General features: G+C 43.1%; 2 protein-coding genes across 4 annotated transcripts in view; one reads left to right on the top strand and one right to left on the bottom strand.

Annotated features, from left to right (window-relative positions):
- Window positions 1-16,512, top strand: part of pde9aa (phosphodiesterase 9aa) — a 39,937-nt gene extending 23,425 nt beyond the window's left edge. The window contains exons 1-15 of one of the 3 annotated variants that reach the window (XM_084361126.1): window positions 2,824-2,968; window positions 3,208-3,262; window positions 4,960-5,030; window positions 8,434-8,518; window positions 8,966-9,026; window positions 10,009-10,083; window positions 10,894-10,980; window positions 11,532-11,636; window positions 12,255-12,337; window positions 12,739-13,009; window positions 13,663-13,767; window positions 14,855-14,983; window positions 15,595-15,690; window positions 15,788-15,854; window positions 15,954-16,331. In XM_084361126.1, the coding sequence (XP_084217252.1) occupies window positions 5,009-5,030; window positions 8,434-8,518; window positions 8,966-9,026; window positions 10,009-10,083; window positions 10,894-10,980; window positions 11,532-11,636; window positions 12,255-12,337; window positions 12,739-13,009; window positions 13,663-13,767; window positions 14,855-14,983; window positions 15,595-15,690; window positions 15,788-15,838 (1,170 nt within the window). In that variant the 5' untranslated portion in view covers window positions 2,824-2,968; window positions 3,208-3,262; window positions 4,960-5,008 and the 3' untranslated portion in view covers window positions 15,839-15,854; window positions 15,954-16,331. Of the gene's footprint in view, window positions 1-2,823; window positions 2,969-3,207; window positions 3,263-4,959; window positions 5,031-8,433; window positions 8,519-8,965; window positions 9,027-10,008; window positions 10,084-10,196; window positions 10,272-10,893; window positions 10,981-11,531; window positions 11,637-12,254; window positions 12,338-12,738; window positions 13,010-13,662; window positions 13,768-14,854; window positions 14,984-15,594; window positions 15,691-15,787; window positions 15,855-15,953 lie in introns of those variants that run through there. The other 2 variants (XM_084361125.1, XM_084361124.1) reach the window with 2 other exon arrangements.
- A 484-nt stretch (window positions 16,513-16,996) lies between these two features.
- On the bottom strand, window positions 16,997-21,638 carry wdr4 (WD repeat domain 4). Its single transcript, XM_084361127.1, has 11 exons — window positions 21,505-21,638; window positions 20,803-20,871; window positions 20,410-20,553; window positions 20,173-20,329; window positions 19,752-19,864; window positions 19,567-19,627; window positions 19,298-19,402; window positions 19,138-19,202; window positions 18,153-18,339; window positions 17,639-17,708; window positions 16,997-17,357 (listed from the first exon to the last, which is right to left on the bottom strand). The coding sequence occupies exons 1-11, from the start codon at window positions 21,585-21,587 to the stop codon at window positions 17,167-17,169; spliced, it is 1,245 nt and encodes a 414-aa protein (XP_084217253.1). The 5' UTR covers window positions 21,588-21,638; the 3' UTR covers window positions 16,997-17,166.
- Window positions 21,639-21,642: the final 4 nt, after the last annotated feature.

Below are 21,642 nucleotides of genomic sequence, written 5' to 3'. Positions count from 1 at the left end.
TGCAGTTTCACATTATTAATGCAAAATAAAAATCAGCCAATAAATTGAGCAGCCCAACATTATCTCCACCTTCACCAGCTGCTAAATGAATGTACATGTAGATATAATTACTGTTTTTAAAGCAGCTATAATCAGTATTTTTATAATAATATGTGAACGCTATGATGATGTGTCGGGTGTCTTTGGTGGAGATGAACCTCCAGGAGTGAATCAGCAGCTCGTCTTATCTTTATGGAGCTTTAGTGAGTTTCAGCTCATTGTTTATCTGTCCGGACACACCAGTTCTGTTCTGTTTCACTCTCAGCGCTCTCATATGTTGTTTTTCCATCAACATGAGCGGGTCTACACAGGTTTGTAAAGCCGGGTCAACCCGCTGAAAATCAACTATTGACCCCATTCCCACTTCCTGCAGGCAAGTCTGTGATTTTTATCTTAGGCGTCGTGTTTCGCGTCACAAATGCCCCTGAAACAGTTGTAACAGAAGAGAAAACAACAGCAGACCCATTGTGAGAGAAGCGTCCATCCGGTATGTGTTTGGAAAGACTAGAAGAGCCGCACGATTAAATTATTTTATCCCCTCCAGGTATTTTCATAGCTGGGAAGTCGAGCTTTTTTGGCTTCAGAACACCTCTGAGCAGCTTTCATAGGAGATCATAAAACATCCTCAATAGTCCCACCACCAGATGTTTGATAACGCACCATCACTCCACGTAGCAGGATTTAACGTCTTCACCCGGGTCTTACGTTTAGATCAAAGCCGAGCCGAGGTGAGTAAAACCCGGGTCTACTGCAGAGTCAACTGACCCGGGTGTAAATGCAGAGTTCACACGTTCCCATTGTGCACAAAAGCCCAATCTTAGCAGGTTTAAGTGGGATTTTTGACCAGTGGAAAAGGGTTTATATTTTCAGAGATAAAGCTCTAAACTTACACTACAAACATCAGACAGACACATTTAGAGACTAGCTGCTGAACATAGGAGCTGGTGGACTGCAGATAAACTGTTTGCCGACAAGTTCAACGTTAAAGGTGAAGATATGTAATGCTGTGCTGTTCCTGCTGTCATGGCAGGTTTAAATTAATCTTTTAAATTCACAACCAACTTAAGAAAACTTTATTATCGCTGCAACCAGCAAAACAGACATTATGATAAAAATATGGCAAAGGGAAATCCACCTGAACACACTTTATTTCATGGTCTACACACTCTCTCTGTCACACACACACACACACACACACACACACACACACAGAACTTGGTAAACATCTATAAAAAGCTCTCCTGATCTCACGAGCACCTCATCCAACCATATAACTGTTTTATGGAGACTTAACATCACAGAAGTGGAAGCGCCACAACAAGTCAGCGACCAGGACGGACTGAGAGTTTATATCGCACGTTTGACACGAGTGAATCATGAGAGAGACGCTCTCTGGTGTCACGTCCCTCCTGTGAACACGCTGACTGTGAGGCCACCTCGCGTATTCAATGCAGGACTACGTATGCTGCTGTTTCGTACCAGCTCAGAGCACCTGGTTGTTGCGAAGTACGTTGGTTTTGATCGGCTACACGACGAGCTTCCTCCCCACACGGCTCACCTGCTGTTACGACAACAGAAAATCCAAAACACGAGGAGGAGTTCCCAAGCATCCTGGAAAACCTGGAAAATGAGAGAAAAAGCAGAATGTCCTGGAAGATCTTGTGTCATCGTGAAACATTATTTATAACTCCCCCAAACAACACAGTACATTACAGTATTAGTCGTATACTGCATAGTAGATTTTTCTTAAAAGGAAACCAGTGAGTTGTTGGTTTTAAGAGACTTGTCTTATTTTTTCTTTTGTATATTTACTGTTCTGGTGAAAGCAAAACTTCCAGCGGCCCTTCGTTACTGGTGTTCATGCTATTCAGTTATTGATGTTGGATAATACACTGTAATTTACCAGAGAAAGAGGTATTGGGGTTATAAATGAATGAATTAAGGAACATGTTCGTGTATGGACGCACTCGTGCCGGAGTGGGAACCCTGGAGGTGTGTTTCCTGTGCAACTTTATAAAGAAAGCAGATAACGTTAGTGGTAGAGAGGAAACAAGAAAACAGAGAGGAGGCAGAAACACAAAGGCGACGCAAGCCACTATGCAAACGACTCGTCTGTTTGATCTATTCCCAACTCGTCTAAAACTGAAAGACGATTGTAGGACAAAGCGTACGATTTTGGACGAGTTGGGATTGAGACTCAAAAATCTACTTTTTTACAAATCGGTCCTTTAATCGATCTATAAAGAAAACTATAACAGCGAGAGGATTCATTCTTTTTGCAGCAGGAATCTAAGATTTGTATCTTCGGCCTAATCATGTGTAATCAAGTTTGGTGCCAATGTGAGCGGTGAAAGGGACCAGAAACGACAGCATGTGATCCTGTTTGAAACTATCTAAAATTGTAATTAAAGCATTAAATCTGTTAATTAAACCTCTTTAAGTTAAACCTGCATGCACATGCAGTAAAATGCATGTGAGTCCTTAAAGATCTGAGTGTCAGTGACGATCCAGTCTCTTAGTCACTCCAGCTGAAGCAGCTTAATTAATCACAGAGTCTGCGGTGACCTCTGACCTCCCGTCACAGATGGAATGTGAGCGACACAATGTACAAACCTCGATGTCTTCCTTTTTTTTTTTCCTCTTTACAATTTCTCGTATAGCTGCGAGTTTATTGGCCCGTGCCGGTGAACTTTGCCCACAACAGTGGAGCTTTCAGCCAATGGCGGCGCTCTGTTTGTGTTCCCATGCAGTCAGAGGAGTCTCGTTAACACGTCAAGCTGTCAGCCGGTTCAGATCCAGACGATCCGTCGCAGAGAGCGGAGGGACGGGGGCTCGCTTTATTTATCTCCTCTCTTCTCGCTCTCCTGCCATCTGTTGCTTTGGCCATCTGACGCTCTGATTGGCTTACGTAACCTCTGTGTGTATACAGGTCTGTGTGTGTGTGTGTGCGTGTGAGTGTGTGTGTTCACGCACTTCTGGCTGCTTTTGTGTTTATAATGAAAAACGTTCCTTCGGTGGATTCAAGCTGTTTACAGTGCACACCTCTGTATCTGTGTGTGTGTGCAGTCTGTTGACAGTGTGTGTGTGTGTGTGTGTGTGTGTGAGTGTGTGTGTGTGTGTGTGTGTGTACTGTATATGTAACACACCCCCCGCCTGCTCTCTCTGCAGATAAAGAGGAACTCTTTCAGAATGTACTGACGCAAGTGGCAGAGCAGTTTTCAAGGTAAGACAGCCGACTGTTTGTTCCTCACTCGTTAGCTGCTAACGAGATCAGATTTAACGTGCATATCGTCGCATTTTTGTGTGTTAATTGCTGTAAATCATTTCTCCAGCTTCTATTCTCTCTTTTACTTTTGTTCCCTTTTGCAATCAGCTCGATAATTCCTGAGTTTTTTTCTCGTTTGCTGAACAACAGCCTTGTTTTTTAGCTTAACGATCATCGATTTTCTTGTTTTTGCAGCTGATTTTCTGAAGTATTTTTTGAGGACCGCTTCTTCGTATGTGGGAGTTTTGTCCTTGAGTCATCGTATACTGGGAGATAAACTGGGTGAACTGGTGCAGTGGTACATAATATCAGATGTGTGGAGGACATTACAGGGCAGGAGTCCAAAGGGGACAAAGCAGCAGGACATTAGACTAAACGATTATACTGTCGCATGAATAGTCAGATATGAAGTTGTATAACGAGCTCTGATAAAGTGAAGTGTCAGCAGTTGATTAGAGTAATTACATAAACTAATATGACAGATTATTATTAACGACTGGAGAACAACTGATTGTTTGTCAGTCCAGTGATTTTAGTTTGAGACTGTGAATCCAGGAAACTGCAGATATTTTCATCACTTCATAAACGACCTAAATATGTTGTTCATGAATTAATGTTCGAATGCAGTTCTGTTGGATTTTACTGAAAGTAAAGTTTGTATGTTTGCAAATATTCCTAAAAAATATAGTCGAGCAGCACAGCGATGATCTGTCGTATGAATAATCTATAATAGTTTGATCAGTTCTGTTGTCCTTATTTTTTGTTTTTGTTTTTTTAAATAGATTTATATCAGCGACCGTGCACAAATTCACTCAAAAATGAGAAAAAAGCTGCTGTGTATCGTGTTTAACGACTTGCTAATTATTAAGGAAACGATGCAAAATGTGCAGAATGCACCGATGGTGAAATTCTGGGCTATTGCAGATGTTTTACTTTGTTTTTGTTGTTATTTGTGCAGGAAAACACAGAAATACTGACTGATCCTCCAGGGGACATTGATGTGCTCCTGCTAGTGTAGAAATATGAAAGAAGACAACATTTCATGTCAAATTTTACAAATACAGCTAACAGAAACCAGTAAAGGGTTGTTCTTGGAGAAAGTCCCCCAGACTCCCTTAAAAAAACGCTCAGTTTTGAGAGTTGTTGAGTAACTTTATAAACTCTGTTAAACACTTTCTCTGACAAATACTTTATCATGTATGCGTCTTGTAAATTCAGCATTAAATGCAAAATATTCAATTGTTTGTTTCCTTGTAAAAAGTCAGTTTGTCGCAGCGTCGCTGTAGCAGCCTGTCTGCTTCCCTGCCAACATTTAGCAGCTGTTTGAACTGATTTCACCATTTACACAGAAATATCACATTATAGAGAGATTTCAATAAAATACGAATGGAGGCGTTTTATAGAAAACTGGTGAATATACTGTCATGAAATAAATATACAAGAACAAAACATTTAAGAATGGGAGCTGATAGAGGTACGTGTAAAAATCAGAAGAAAACTCGGAGGCAGTGTCTTTTAAATGATTTAATAAACAAAGTTAAACCGTAAAGACAAACTGTGACGCGTTGCAGCATCAAGCCTTCGTCAGGGAGTCGACAAGATGGTTTATTGTTGTTACAGTCTTTATTAACTCGTCTCTTCCTTTGTGTCTGCAGGGCGTTCAAGATCAACGAGCTGAAGACCGAGGTCACCAACCGTCTCGCCATGTTGGAGAAAAGAGTCGAGCGTAAGTCTGTCTCCATTGTCACCTCTGTCATCAGCTGGAACAGTAATCAGATTACCGTTCACTCTTTAGACCTGCAGAGGAGGTCTTTTATTAAGAGCTGCTCGGACTGATGAGTGTCCGTCAGAGATAGCTGCATACCTTCAGAGCGCGCTGTCACAGTGCATCGGGCTGATTAGATTAAAGCTGCGCAGGTGATGTGGTCTGCTCACCCACCTGCAGACGCTCATGACCTCCAGCTGCAACTGAACAGAGAGGAATGTGTCGTCGCCACCTTCCACCTTGTAAAACATCGTCCCGGGTCGTGATCCGCCGCCCTCTCCTCCTCAGCTGACCCTTATCAGCTGTAGTTTGATCAACTGTGAGGAGGAAGTTCCTCTGAGGCTGCAGAGCTGCTTCACCACTGATCTGTCTGAAGGCATGTTGGCCTCAGTAAACTGCAGCTGTGTCGAGATAAACGGCAGCTATAAAATACGATCAATAAAACTGTTGTTTTTTTTATAATGTAGGTCTCAGTGTTCTCAGCTGTTCACCCACAGGAACATTTAATCAGTTATCGTTTATGCAATCATTACATCCTTCCTGGTAATTCAAGATAAAGGTCAAGTTGAACATGGAGACTGATCAACCACTGAACTAGTAACCACAACCTCACCAGTGAGGAGAAACGTTTTAAACTTTGGGGAACACCTTCTCTGACAGTCTCTCAGTTAGTTGAGCCTTCTTGTAAATTCGGCATTTAACGCAATACATTGTTTCTGTCCCTGTTAAAAGCGTTGGTTTGTCACAGCTTAAGTTTGTCTTTTAGTCATTTAGTAGCTGTTTGAACACGCTGCTTCAACTGATTCAACCTTTTTTAAACATGTTATTGACGTTAAACATGTTAAATTTTACAAATACAGTAAACAGTTACCAATATAGGCTACTTCTTGGAGAAAGTCACCAGACTCCCTTTAAAAATCACTCAATTTAGTGAGTTGTTGCATTAGGAGAAATGTTTCAAACATTATGAAACACAATGACAAATTCTAAATCACCGGTGCCTTCTTCTAAATTCGGCATTACATTTTATATAATTAGTTATTTTTTTCCTTGTGAAATTTGTTTGTTTGTCTCAGCGACAGCTCGTTTGACCTGTCAGCATTTAGCAGCTGTTTGAACACACTGTTTGACCATTTACACTCAATTTATGAAAGAAGGCAACATTTTATTGACGCTAAACATTTTAGCAAACACAGTAACAGTAACCAATATCGACTACTCCTTGGAGAAAGTCTCCAGACTGCTAATCGCTACATTTTGAGAGATTTGGGGTCAGAAGGAACGCTGTCACTGGCAAATCCTTAATTATTTGGGCCTTCTTGTAAATTCAGCAAATACTCAAATACTTTATCTGAATATAGAGGGTCACGGGTGGTCCGTCAGACGCAGGTTAATGTCTGAACGGGCTTCTGTAGACGAACCAACAGGAAGCTGAACGAACGCATGAAGAGCCTCGTTAGTCGGTCCGTCTGTTGGGGGATTGTGATGTGACATGACATACCGCTGGTGTTTCCTGTGACAGCTCACCATGTGTAGGTGTGATGCATGGTGTGATAGGGCCCACGCACATGTGATGTGTGTCAAGGTGTTTCTACATGTGTGTGTGTGTGTGTTGGTGTTTCTACGTGTGTGTGTGTGTGTGTGTGTGTGTGTGTGTGTGTGTGTGTAGGTGTTTCTACGTGTGTGTGTGTGTGTGTGTGTAGGTGTTTCTACGTGTGTGTGTGCGCTGTGTGTTAACAAACACCAGATCGTGTCCAACGTGTTGCAGCTCCGTGTGTTCCTCTCTGACTACGTGTGTGTGTGTGTGTGTGTGTGTTTGTGTGTGTGTGTGTGTCTCCATGTTTCATAATAGCCCCCTCGTGCACTGACCCTTTCGGTCGCCATGACAACACGACCCGAGTTTGCTTCGGTCACCATGGCGATTTCCCCAACTCCATTGTGTGCAGCTTTCTTTCGCAGCGAAGTGAAGGTGAACGGATCAACAGGTTGTGACAAAGCTGCTCGACTGGAGCTGAATAAACAGGAAACGCAGCGACGGGCGGGACGTTTCATAAATTATCACTTTAATTATTATGCGGATGATTTAAAAAGCCTCCGTTGTGAATTGAGAGACTGAAAACTGGAAGACCTTTTTGTACATTTTAGTTTTTTTCTTATTTATTTTAATGTGAGCTGTAAATTTAATCATCTTTAATCATTTAAAAATAGTTTTACTTTCTCATCCTGGTATTTCTTTTTCTGAGGACTCGTTCACCTCAGCTGACACTTTACAGATTACAGCAGATTATAATTTGTGCTCATTACACTTTTTTTAAATAAAAGGATGTTGTTCTTTCTCCTTCCTGTTTCTCCTCACGGGACCTTATTGATCAAACGTTTGTCTGGTAGTGATGAAGACAGACAGATCATTTATTGATCCTGTTTGAATTGTGCCTTTTCTGAGCCCAGTTGGCTCCATGTTGGTGTTGGTTCTGATGTTGGGGATCAATAAATCATTTGTCTCTCTTCGTTCACTACCAGACAAAGGTTTTATGTAATAAGGTCCATGATGGTAACAGGAAGGGGCGGGACCTCGGCTCTGTATTGTACATTTTTAGCCTTGAAGAAAGTTTCTAACTCAACAGGACACAGTATTAAAAATAAAGTCTGATAAAAAACATCACAGACATGATTTTCTGCTGTGAGAATATGAATCAGCTGTTGTTCTCAGCACTAAAATAAACATTAACACAGTGTCATGACCAAAAGAATCGTGCACTGACTTCAGATGATGATATTAGAAGATATATTTCCAGTAACTTTAATAATCCAGATTATATTTTGCCTCCTGCAGTGGATCTAAACTGGATTATCTCCAGGACAGAGTCCACTTGTTGAACACTGATGTGAGGATTTCTCTGCTCGCCTCCTGCAGCAGATTCACTGTACAGTAGTAGTTTGAGTCTGACGCACAGACACTTCACACAAGCATGCCAATTGCCTGGATACCTGGTCGCTACGGCAACCGCGTGGCGCCCACACAGATCTCCATCCTCTCATCACTTCGGTCGCCATGGTCACCTGTTTTTAGTGGGAGCTGGAGTGTTGTCGGGGGCGACCTTTTCTCAGTTTCAGGAGGACGAGGAGGACGGATGAGAGACGCCAAGTTCTGACAGCAGCTGAGGTCTGCTGAGGCGACCAATCAGACGACACACAGCTGACCGGCGGCCACCTCCTCCACCCGCCGGCCCCCGTCTCCACCTCCTGCTGCGTTATCTTCAGTCTCTCCTCGTTCATTCAAGCCAGTGCTCCTCAAACTTTGTCTGCCATGACAGTGTCATCTCTGACAGGACCAGATGTTGATGAGTTGTGTGTGTGTCTGCAGTGGAGGGGATGAAGGTGGTGGAGATCGAGAAATGTCGCAACGACATCAAGAAGCTCCGCGAGGAGATGGCGTCCAGAAACAACAGGTGACAGCGACAAACACTGAGTCTGCCTGATGTCAAAGACCAGATTCACTCTGGTGTTGTAGTTGTTTCTCGTGCTAACAGCAGCTAACCGGCTAATTCTGCTCGCAGTTGTTCAGTTTGATTAAGAGAGGCAGCAGGCGTGTGATTGGCTGAAAGGGGAGGGGGGCGGTGACATCTCTGAGATTATAAAGTTTTAAATTTACAAGAAAAAAAACTCAGATATTATCAAATCCTAAACCTCCAACAGAAAAGTCATAAATGTTCGAGACAAAATCACAAAAAACTCAGTTTAACAATCATTAGTTTCATAATCATTTATTATTGAACACTTTGACGGAGTCGTCTCCGTCTGTGTGTTTCATCTTTACTGTTTTGTGATGGACATTATATTAATATATAAAATAATATTCATCCTCGTAGATTAAAGCTGTTTTATTTATTCGTCAGTAACTTCCTGGAGGACAATAAGAAGCTGACTCCTCGCAGAGACGTTCCCTCGTACCCGAAGGTAAGAATTCACCTCACGCTGTGTTTCTGTCTGACAGGTGAGTCTGATGATGTCACACAGGTGTCTCCACTGTGCTTCCACCTGGACGTTAAGTCAGATAACCAGATATGATCATTAATACGTCCGATGTTCTGAAACACAGTGGAGACGTTGTGAAAATGTGACTGACCAGTTAACAACAGTTAGTCAGTCAACACTGTGTGTTACAGACACACACTCACCTTCAGACAGCTGAGCTTCCTCCACTGATGCTCACACATTTAATAACCGAACACAGTTTAAACATCTAGAAGAAACTTCTGTCTGTGGTGGGAAACATGCGACGGTGTAACGATGAGGGAGCGGAGCTGTTCTGAGAAAGACTCAACAAAAATACATAAACTTGGATAATCTCTGGGATTATAAAGTCATACATTTAAAGGAGAAATTAAGAATCTGCAAGAAAAACAACTGAGAGAATTTAACGGAGATTAAAAAATTATAAAATAAAAAAACCCCTCAAATTTATGAGAAAGACTCAGATCCTAAACTTCTGTGAAAAAATCCCAAATTTACAAGAAATAAATTATGATAATCTCAGATTCTAGTGAATCATAAATTTATGATTTTGACCATAATGTGAATTTATAAATCTTGTAAAAAGTTTTTTTCTGGTAAATTCTCCACTTTAATCTGTGAAATGTTGAGTTGTCTCTCAGAATATCTTCCCTCCCTGACGCTGTCATTTAAAAACAGTATTTTATTTATTTATTTTACTCACATTGACCCGAACATGCCGTCAGAGACACGACAGTCCTGCAAGAACTCATGAAAATGAAGTCAATCAGTTAATCTGCATGAATGTTACAGTAGGTGTGTGTAGAGAGGTGTAGGTGTGTGTACAGGTGTGTGTAGAGATATGTGTAGAGGCGTATAGGTGTGTGTAGCCCCGAGCCCGGTGGCGCAGGTGAACAGGGTTAACCGGGAGCTCTGTTGCCTGCAGTACATGCTGTCACAACACACCATAGACGCCCTCAAAAAACCCGCCTTCGACGTCTGGCTGTGGGAGGCCAACGAGGTAAGACTGAGAGCTGAACCCGTCTCACCCCCCTCTCCTCCCTGTGTGTGTGTGTGTGTGTGTGTGTGTGTGTGTGTGTGTGTGTGGGTGTGTGTGTGTGTGTGTGTGTGTAGTACCACCTGTCTAAGGAGACAGTAGAAGCTCTTAGGTTGCCAACATTCGATGCTTGGCAGTGGGAACCCAACGAGGTGAGACTCTGACCTGATTATTAATCCTCATTCATCTGTGGCTCTGACCTTCACCGTCTGGGTCATAACTGTTAATTATTACCGATTAATCAACTGACTGTGACCTTGTTAATCAGTGTGTTATCAATAGTTTCCTCTTTGTTCATGATTATGTCATTAAGTAATAATCAGAAGTCTTTGATTGAAGTAGGAAATAGATAAACGTGTCTTTAAGTGTCAGCTGCCTGAAGTTACCTGCACTAAACTGATCAATGGCGGCCATTTTGGCTCTTCATACGCAGCTGCACATGATAAGGTTAAAATAATTATTCACTGGTTTTAACATAACGGATAATTACAACAAAACAACAGTGATTACACTAATTTAACAATAAAAAATGAGATTTAAAAACAAACTAACTAAAAATGCTGCTATTTTTAGATCAAATTGATATTTTATTTTGATATTTTCCGTTTTCACTTGTCAGATTTGTGTTTTCTCTGTTTGATGGAAAACGTAAACAAAACAGCTTTTAGACGGACATCATTCACAGGCAGCAACACACTCACTGTTGCCCAGAAGAAAAACAGTTATTAAAGCTTTTAAACATCACGACTGATCTGTGGCTGTTTGTTCCTCCAGATGTTGAGCTGTCTGGAGCACATGTATCACGACCTGGGCCTCGTCAAAGACTTCAACATCAACCCCATCACGCTCAAGAGATGGCTGGTGAGCACGAAACATCACAGTCACAGAGCTTCACACCTCAGCTCTCAATGATTTCATCTAGTCTGAGGAACGTTTACAGAAGAAGAGAAAAACGAGGAAACCATGAGTGGAGGAAGTTGTTTTTTCATAATGCTGATAAAGTTGAAATGTGGAGAATCAAGTTGAAACAGACGCACAATCTCCTCAAAGTCCTCGTACTGACGACTCCACTGTGTTCATGAGCTGAGGGAGAAATAATGTGTTTGGTACTGAAGCTGGTTCTGAAGAACAGAACAGAACCGGTTCATCACACGAGGCATTTTGTTGAGGCGCTCATGAGCTGATGTCGTCTCAGAAGGTCGTCTTCATTCTCCACAATTCATCTTTATTCTCGATATTTCATCTTTAGTCACAACATTTCGACTTTATTCACGACAGTTCGTCTTTTTTCTCGACATTTTGCCTTTTTTCTTGAAGTACGCGATGAAAAACAAACCTCCCTCCTCTCATTTTCCCTCCACTGGCCCTGATGCTCTCCCATATAAACTCACTCTGTCTTTCTCTCTGTGCAGCTTTGTATTCACGACAACTACAAGAACAATCCCTTCCACAACTTCCGTCACTGTTTCTGCGTCACTCAGATGATGTACAGCATGATCTGCCTCTGCAGCCTGCAGGTAAACACCTGCACACACCTGAGAGCAGTGAAGAAGATAACGCTGACACACGCAGGTTGATCTCTAGGCCTGTACATTGATCCGGTTATGTTAACATGACTTTGAAAGGTCATCGTGTTGAGATGTTTAAATGTCGTGACATTTAATAGTCAGCTTATAGATCAGAAACACATCAGACCCGGTTAGAAAACCCAGAAGACCTTCATGGTGCTGACGGTGAGTTCTCATCCAACAGCAGCTCTAATGCAATTTAAGAGTTGTGGATATGAGATTCTGCAGAGTGAAGAGGTCAATAACATAATGTTATTATGTTATTGAATCAATCACTGTTATCAATAATGAACGTAGTGAAGTCCGTCTGGTTTATGGACATGGTGTATGGTGGAGGTGGAGCAGGAAGAGGAGGAGGAGGTGAGCTGGAGGAAGAGGAAAAGGAAAACGGGTTTCTTCTCCTTCCTCCTCTTTTCTTCCCCTTCCTCTTCTCCTCCTCATCTCTCCTCCCTGCCATCTTCTTCTCTGGAGGTGTAATAGTCACAGGACTGATGACTGGTTATGAATCTGGACGTGATGTTAGATGATTCATGGATTCATTAATATAAATGTGTGTGTGTGTTTCAGGAGAAGTTCACTCAGGTCGACGTTCTGATTCTCATGACGGCTGCTGTGTGTCACGACCTCGATCACCCCGGATTCAACAACACGTAAGACGTCCCTCCTCGTCCCTCCTCGTCCCTCCTCATCCCTCCTCGTCCCTCCTCGTCCCTCCCTGTCCCTCCTCGTCCCTCCTCGTCCTTCCTCGTCCCTCCTCGTCCCTCCTCATCCCTCCTCGTCCCTCCTCGTCCCTCCTCGTCCTTCCTCGTCCCTCCTCGTCCCTCCTCGTCCCTCCTCGTCCCCCCTCGTCCTCTCTCCTCTTTCCTCGTTTCCTTTTTGGTTTTCTTCTCTCCTCCTCTCGTTCCCTTCATCTCCTCCCTCTCTTCCCTGTGCTTCGTCTCTCTGTTGTCTCACTCGCCTCCTCCTCTTCTTTCTTCCTCTTCGTCTCCTTCTCGTCTTGTCTTTGTCCTGTTGTCTTTGTGTCTTTCTCATCCTTCTCTCTCTCTCTCAGGTACCAGATCAACGCCAGAACCGAGCTGGCGGTTCGTTATAACGACATCTCTCCTCTGGAGAATCATCACTGTGCCGTGGCCTTCCAGATCTTCTCTCAGCCCGACTGCAACATCTTCTCCAACTTCGACCCCGAGGCCTTCAAACAGATCCGACAGGGAACCATCACGCTGATCCTGGCCACAGACATGGCGCGACACGGCGAGATCCTCGACTCCTTCAAACAGAAGGTCGACAGCTTCGACTACACGGACGAGGAGCACGTCACCTGTGTGAGAAACCTGGTTCTGAATCTGATTGGCTTTGAGTGAAGGACAGCCCCCTCATTAGCATAAATAAGAAATTATTGAAATACAAAATAATTCAAAACAAAAATAAACAAGTCAGTAGAAATAAATACACAAATAAATGCATTAAAAAAATGATAAATTAAGACATAAAATATATATAATAATACTCATGTATTTGTATAATATTCATGTATTTATTTATTCTTTTATGTTGGCATTTTAGTTAAATCATTATTAATTAATTTATTTAAACATATAATAATTATAATTTCGTACATTTATTTAAGCAGTTTATTATATAATTACATAATTGGTTTAATTGTTTAAGCATTTAATTATTCAATTATTTATGTATTTATATATTTAGTTTTTTCCAAACATCCCGCTGATAAAAGCCGGATGTTGTTGGGTTTTTTCGTCCAGTGTGAAATGTTGTGTCTGTAGTTAAGTACAGTTTGAGTACTCGAGTATTTCTATTTATACTTTAGTTTGTAAATGTGTTAAAATGAGCCGCACACGCAGAGTTTATCCTTCATCAGCTTTAAAATCAGCCTCCTCCTCAGTAATCTTTGTGTTCACTGTAATAACGCTCTGCTCATGGTGACCTCTGACCTCTGACCTCTGACCCTGTGCAGCTGAAGATGGTGCTCATCAAGTGCTGCGACATCTCCAACGAGGTGCGACCGATGGAGGTGGCCGAGCCGTGGGTCGACTGCCTGCTGGAGGAGTACTTCATGCAGGTGGGTCCAAAATACTGCATGTTTAATTTTTACTGCGTTTAACTCAAGTACAAAAACAGAAAGAACACCACAAAGAGCTGCAGCGGGCCCACTGTGCAGAACTTCATATCGTTTTATGTTAACTTGATGTCAGAGTCCGTCTGGATCTGGACTGATTGGATCAGATTCAGATCACCTGTCGTTCAGGTGAGCGGACTGACTCTGATTAATGATTCAGAGCAGCTCCTGTCGTTTCCCTCACAGCCAATCAGGTGTGACGACGCCCTTTAGTGACGCTACACACACCGGGTCAGAACGCTGCTCTGTTCGGACTCTGGTCTCATTTCTCTGCTGTCTTTTGTTCTGAGCACCAACAGTCACCTTTCAGCTCGCTCACCTGCATCAGAGTGGAGTTAATCTGTGCAGTGTCGCTGCCTCTCGACAGCCTCACGCCTGCAGGTTTTCCTGTTGTCTGTCTCATGTCTGAGCTCCTCCACACGCCTTCAGTCTGTCCCATCTCATCTCATCTGGGGACTAAAGAGGCGGGAAAAGAAGTTTATTGACTGGGTACTTTTTACAGCGCTGGCGAACGGGGTCGCTCAGTTGTCGTTGCAAAAATAAGCATTTTTTAAAATCATCTTAAGATCGAGAGCTCTGGAACAGCCACCAAAGTTTTGTCCACACTCATACGGATATTTGGCGAGATTTTCCTGTACGTTTTGGATCCTCGTCCGCAAGCAAGAGACCTTTTAGGTCACTCAAAACTGAGAATCAAAAAAATCTCTGTATGTAGTAGCCTTCATGTAAAATCCTGTATAAAATAGTGGACAGAGCCACGGTGACGTCATCCAGAGGTTTCTGAAGAGCCAGAGGTGGGAGTGGGCGGTACCGACTGTAACAGAGCAGAAGTTAAACAAGACTAACTGTAACCTGCTTGTTGGCCACAGCCCAGAGAGACCGGGGGACTCCTCCAAACTGAGAAACAAGGGTTACAATGATGATATAATAAATGGTAATGATCAAAATCAAGTATAAACACTGAAAGCGTCGGTCAACTCGGACTGAATCTGTGGTTTTAGTCTCTCTCTTCTGTGTGTCTGGCGCGCAGAGCGACAGGGAGAAGGCTGAAGGACTTCCTGTGGCTCCGTTCATGGACAGAGAAAAGGTCACCAAGCCGACGGCTCAGATCGGCTTCATCAAGTTCGTCCTCATCCCGATGTTTGAGACCGTGATGAAGGTGAGCGAGCAGGACGAGAGGATGGAGGTCACGTTAAAACGACTCGAGCTTTGTTCTATATGTTGTCGAGTTGTGTGCTTACACCATCAGATGTTTCCAACATCCATACTCAAAAACCTTTTAACATTCATATATTTAGTGTGTCGTCTTGTTTGTTATTTATTTATGGTGACAATTAAGGCCCTTGAAACCCTCCATACCACTGTGTACCCACTCCCAGTGAAAACTAAAGCAGATGTCAGTGAGTGTGGCATTAAAAGTGTTTTACAAATGCACCAAGACAGCAATGAAATAAAGTTATTTAAAGAATGAAAGATTAAAATGTAATAATGAAACACTGCACGTGAAGTGATTATAATTTAAAACCTAATAAAATAAAGTGAATGCTGATGATAAACAGTAAAATGGTACGTTTCATTTGATCACCTGCTGATATAACTTCCCTGCTTGATTTCCTTCGCCTTTATGCTAAAATCCGTCAGTGACGATTCAAGTGTCAGAAATCTGTTTACTGCAGCTGCTTTAAAGCTATGAAGTTATATAAACACAAAGTAATGAGTGTGTGTGTGTGTGTGTGTGTGTGTGTGTGTGTGTGTCTGTGCGTGTCCCAGCTGTTCCCACAGATCGAGGAGGCGATGGTGCAGCCACTCAGAGAGTCGAGAGACCGATACGAGGAGCTCAAACAGATCGACGACGCCATGAACGAGGTTGGAGGATTTCTCTGAGTGTGTGTGGAGGCTGTTAGTTTGTCCTTGGTGCCTCCGGGCGACTGTCGCTGATGACACGTGCGTAATGTTCCTCCAGGTGCAGAAGAAGAAGAGTGAGAACTTGACCATGGGAGGGAAGAAGAAGTAAAAAAGGTTTTGAAAAGGTATGAAGCAGCAGAAAGTCCTGAACGTCCTCGGACCAACAGGTTTTATATAAGCTGTGTGTGTGTGTGTGTGTGTGTGTGTGTGTGTGTGTGTTTCAGCTGTGAGCGTGGAGCACCAGAGTAGTGAAGTGGCGTGAAGTTGTCGGACATGTTGGTCCCTGACGGGCTGAAGAAGAAGAGCGGGACAGGAAGTGGATCTGTGATGTCACAGTAACGTGACGGAGCGGTTCGAGGCAGCGTTACAGACTTCTGACGGACCGGACGACCCGGCGGACGACCCAAAGCCTTTTTCAGGAAATGTCGACATTTGTACAGCACAGACTGCTTCAGTGAACAATATTTAGATACATATCTTCTTGTTTTTTATTTGAAACGTGTTGTTTTTTACAGATTGTACAGATTTTTAGTGACTTTTGTTCTTTCATATTAAAAAAATAAAAAATTACTTTAATTATAAAAATCCTGTCTCTGATTATTACTGCTGAATGAAGGATTGAAGTACTTCTACTCCACAAATTATACAAATATAAATACTGTATGAACATAATTATGGCTGAGTTACAAGTCATTTTTAAGGTAATTATTCTGTAATTAATGAATTATATTTGTTCAGTACGCTCCTTTAAAAGGATCTTAAAGCTGCAAACAAACATATTTTTATGTTAACTAAGGGTTTAATGACCAGTGTTGTAAAAAGTACCCAGAAGTCAGTGAAGATATGTTAAAATATGACTTTGGTAAAAAGGAAAGTCACTTATATGAAGAGTACTCGAGTAAAAGTCTTTAAGTATCTGATATTAAATGTACTTCAGTATCAAAGTAAAAGTAAATTATACACATTTACATGTTTATACTGTGTATGTACTATGACAGATGATTATCTGATCCAGTGTTTGATTTTGTATCTAATTACTGATAAAAATTTGTGTGCTACTTTGGCTCTGGTGCAGCGTGTAATCTGCAAAGTAACTAGTAACTAAAACGATCAGAAATAAATGTAGTGGAGTAAAAAGTACAATATTTGACTGATGTGGTGGAGTGGAAGTATAAAGTAGCAGAACGTGGAAAATACTCAAGTAAAGTGCCTCAAAATACTTAGTTACATTCCATCGCTGCTGACGGATGTGAGGAGACGTCACAGCTCAGTTTCATGTCAGCAGTTTATTTTTAAAAATCAGACAGAAATTTAAACCAAAAATAAAAAATCATTTACATCGTCTCATCAAACTCAAACAGAATCAACTCAGGTTCTCTCAAAGCGTCAGACACAAAGGAAATAAAGGAAATCACAGCTCTCTTGTCGAAGCGTCCGTCAGGTGGAGGACTGACTCGCGGCCTCCGACGTCTCCCTCTTTGCCTTCTTGTTGCCGTTGGCCGTCGGCCTCTTCGTCCTCTTCAGCTGCTGCTCCTCCAGCCGCTGCTGCTTCTTCTGCAGGTACGCCGTCACGTTGTCGAAGGTCACCTTGTACAGGTGCTCGAAGCGGCTGCTGGTCTTTGAGGAGGCTGCGGTGTGACAGGACGGGAATATTTCAAACTCTTTAATCGATGATCAAAATAGTAAGTGATTAATAGCAGGCGACTATTCGATTAAACGTTGAAACAGAAAGTAATCAAGTTACGTTTCTTTATATTGGTGATACTTGGATAAGGTTACTGATTACATATTCTAACAGGTAACCCTCTCCAGAGGCCGAGGTCATGTGACACTACAGGTTATTTGTGTCTGGAGGGGACGAGGACGAGTGTGTGTGTGTGTGTGTGTGTGTGTGTGTGTGGTCACTCACCCTCGAGTGTCTCCCCGTGCGGCTTCAAGGCTTCAGTCACTCTGTGGAGTTCAGGACTGTCAGCGTCACACTGATGGAGCAGCAGAGACACAAGATAGAGTCAGAGAAGCGCCTACACCAAACCTCTGTTTAAAAACTGGCAATTTCATAATAACCACAGATGTACAGATGTCCTGCAGTGAACCACAGGTCCTAATGTCGCCTCGTTGTGCTTTAATTTACCATGGCAACAATTCGTCAACTGTCATTTTATTTATTTATAACATAAAAAGGATAAATGAAAATATAGACAAGAAGTTAAGAAGTTAAAAACGGTCGTCTCGTAAACATGTGAGTGAATGTAATTACTGGAACATGTAGAGATCAGATCAGTCGTGTCCTGATTCATGATGGATTGAACATCAGTCACAGTTTCACTTCCTGTTTTTCTGAATATAAAAATGTAAATAATAATAAATCTGTAAATCAAATCTTCTCTTTTCTCAGTGTCAGTGTGGACACGTGAACGTTGTACCTCCCAGGAGTCTCCTCTGTGTGAGTAGATCTGTAGCGGTGAATCTCTGGAGTCCATCAGCGCCCACAGCCGACCCTCGGGGTCAAAGGTCACGTCCAGGGGGCAGTGGGGCAGGAGGAGGCGGCTGTGTGGCACCAGCTTCTCTTCAGCCTTCTGGTCCAGAGTGAAGAAGTGAAGCGTGGACACTCTGAGGACACAGGAGACATGAAGTGATTGTTTCATAGCGTCCTCTTCGTTCTCTAACGATCAGCACCGGGTTGATACGTTTTTTAAAAAGTCCCGCCCTCGTACCCGACACGCTCTTATTGGCTGGAGGCTTCACACCCACTGATCAAAGGCTGTCGACCAGAAACATCCTGAACACAGCAAATTAATTAGATATATGCAGAGGACAGAGTCTCTGCCTCCAAGTGTCACCTACCTGTGCAGTTAACAGTAAATTATACAGCCTGGTGACCTCCACAGAGATCTTGTGCCTCCACACGTCCAAAAATACTTTTAACGTTCACAGTAAAAATAGTTTAAAGCCGGCAGAGGAGTCTCGGTCATGTGGAGGTTAAAAACAGCTTCCTGTCCACGGCAGGAGAGCTGACCGTCACTTTACAGCAGCTCGACACGTGAATGAAGAAGTTCTGATGTCAGAATTGTGATGAATCCACTTCTACATGATTGTTAAGTTTTCTTTGATGAGTATGATGAGTGAGATGCAGCAGCGATGATCTGAATACATTTCCCTTCCTTCCTCCCTTGATTTGCACCTCTGAACAGGAACTTTAAACTTCACTCCTTGTCGTGTTTTTTAATTATTGAAATAGCATCAATCACATCCTGGTGTGTGCTGAAATATAGGTACATTTTTTGGTTTTGTGTGATGCTTTAGTCAATCAGGACAGACAGCATGAGGGTGTTACGCTGAATAAGGGCCATAAATCCATCTGTGTGTCTGTTCCTTAGTTTGTCCAGCAGATGGCAGCACTGTTCTCACCTCTCACACTGCACAGCGACATAACGAGCGTCAGGAGAGCTGCTGATCCTGCACACAGAGGGCTTCTGGGAAATAAAACACACACACAGAGTGTTGGAGTGGTTTCAGGGTTCTTATTGGTCAGTTTACCAACAGGTGAATCTTCACACGCTGTAGTTACCTTCTGTTCGTCGGCCTCGCTGCTCGGCGTCTCTTCAGGCTCCGTGAGGTCGCAGCTCTGCAGCTTTCGGCCCGACTCGAAGTCCCACAGCTTCAACGTCCCGTCCTGACAAACACAATCACATCACTCAAGACTCAACTCTCAGATCTGATCTGATAAAATACTGTCAGATGCTGAACTTCAGAAGCACGAAAGTTACAACGAGAAATGATTTGGTGGCTGGAGAGTCGCATCTCCTGTTAGTGTGACTTTGTTAAACAGACACATACCCCTGATCCTGACAGCAGCCAGTGGGGATGACCTGGAGGAACCAGCAGAGCGCTGACAAACCTGAGGACAAACACAGGAACAGTCCTGATTACATCAAACGTTATTCGTCCTGACAAACATCAATCACAACTCTTTATATATACAGTATATATGAAGGTATTTAAGGATGGGCTCAGTCACTCACTGTTTGTGTCCCAGGCAGAAGGACTGGATGTTGAACGGAGACCTGAGGTGACTCACTCTGATCTTCTCATCGCGGTCGGCGGTGATGATGAACCTGTCGTCCGGCGACATGGTCTGAACGACAGGAGGAAGTGGAGATCGTTCAGACACGTTCTGAGACAATGGTACGTTAATAAGTGAGTAGATTTATGTTCATGAGAGGACACGTGCCACGAGTCTGACCGAGGGCAGGAGAATCATCCAAAGAAATAAAGGTATGACAGGTGTGTGATTGGACGGGCAGGATACATTTTAATCACATGGTCGGGCTGTTTGTTGCTTTTTATCAGAGCTGACAGTAGAGAGAGGAGACCAGGGGGATCTTTATACATTTGCACATACTGACACATGTCGTCATCGATTGTCTTGTTGTCGTTTCTCACCACAGCGAGCAGCATCGACAGGTGTCCCATCTTCAGCTCGCCCTCCTTCTGCGGCTCCACCACCGAGAACGAGTACACGTCTCCCGATTTGTCGGCGGCCAGCAGCTGCTCCTCGGCCTGACTGAACCTCAGGGAGGTGCACCTCCTCACCACGAACCTGTGCGACACACACACACATTATTCACACGCCTGTCAGATGTGTTATCTGTACGGTGAAGCTGTGCCTGGAGGACAGACCTGGTGCTGATGCAGCGCCATGACGGCTCACAGTGAAGCAGGATCAGCCGTTTGTTGTCGTCAGTCAGCGCCAGCAGCTTTCCAGACGGAGACACGGTGAAGGCGAGGACTTTGTCACTTCCTGTTTCCTCTGAACCACCATCACTGACAACAGAGGAGACAAACAACAGCTGTTAAGATACAATATTCATGTTCATATTTCCATCTTTTTAGATCTGCTCTCACTTGAATCTCACTGGTCTTATTTTTTGTGCACGTCACCTTTTCTTGTGTTTACCAGTGAGGCATGTTTTTAGATCTTTAAAAGCCACAACAATAAAAATGTTTCAGTTATTACTAAAGATTCAAACACTCAGACTTCGGCAGCGACAGGTGTCATGTTTCTGTTTTCACCTGTTGTTTTCATCCTTCGTGCTCTTCGGCCTCTTCTCAGCAGCGCTGCAGTCGAACACAAACGGCTCTCTGCAAGAAAGAAGAAGAGCTCGTTATGGGTCCAGTTTCATAACGGCTTCAAACTTTAGTTCAGTTCAGTTTACCTGAGACTTTTAATAACATGAAAAAATCGTTTCTAATGTTATAATCTATTCCCAATGACGTCACTGCTGGTGTAGATTTGGCATCATGGGCAGTTTTCCAGGTAAAATAGTTTCAGGTGGTTCATTAATAAAGCTGCAGCTAAAGATTATTCAATTTTATTGTCAGAAAATTGGTGACGTCCTCAAATATCTTGTTTTTTAATCAATTGTTGCAGCTCAAGTATAAAGTAGGCAACATGAAAATACTTAAGTGTAAATGTACTTAATTACTTTCCACCACTGCTACCTGTGACCAGATGTGGGTGAACACTGAGCTGATGTTGATGACATGAAGACCAAACTGTGTCACTCATGTCTGAACATCTTGTCACATGTGTCCACACGTTCATTCTCTCCTCTGACACATAAACTTTAAATCAACTGACACGTTTCTCCATGTTATCCCACTCTTTCCACATCTGTGTAGCTAGCTAACACTGCTAGCACCGCATGCTAACCTGCCCGATCGCCGAAACACAGGCTCATGAATCATAAAATGAAAGTGCAGCTTCACTCAGACCTGCTCTGTTTGCTGTGAACCGCTACGAGTCTGCTGTCGCAGGTGAAGACGAACCAGTCTCCACAGAAACCGACGGCAGCCATGACTGTTGTGATGTGTGCGACGGCGGCTCACACACGCGGAGGAGACGAGCCGAGT

The sequence above is a fragment of the Pagrus pagrus genome (assembly GCF_965226575.1).
Source record: "Pagrus pagrus genome assembly, chromosome: 9".
Classification (NCBI taxonomy): domain Eukaryota; kingdom Metazoa; phylum Chordata; class Actinopteri; order Spariformes; family Sparidae; genus Pagrus; species Pagrus pagrus.
Note: the sequence above shows the minus strand (reverse complement) of the source record. Positions and strands in the feature narration are given on the sequence as shown.

Excerpts from the sequence above, each read along its gene's own strand:
- wdr4 (XM_084361127.1), bottom strand. The coding sequence starts at position 21,587 with ATGGCTGCCGTCGGTTTCTGTGGAGACTGGTTCGTCTTCACCTGCGAC. Across the intron at positions 19,865-20,172 it reads TGTCGATGCTGCTCGCTGTG|ACCATGTCGCCGGACGACAG; the intron begins GTGAGAAACGAC and ends CCTGTCGTTCAG. Across the intron at positions 19,403-19,566 it reads GGCTGCTGTCAGGATCAGGG|GACGGGACGTTGAAGCTGTG; the intron begins GTATGTGTCTGT and ends TGTGTTTGTCAG.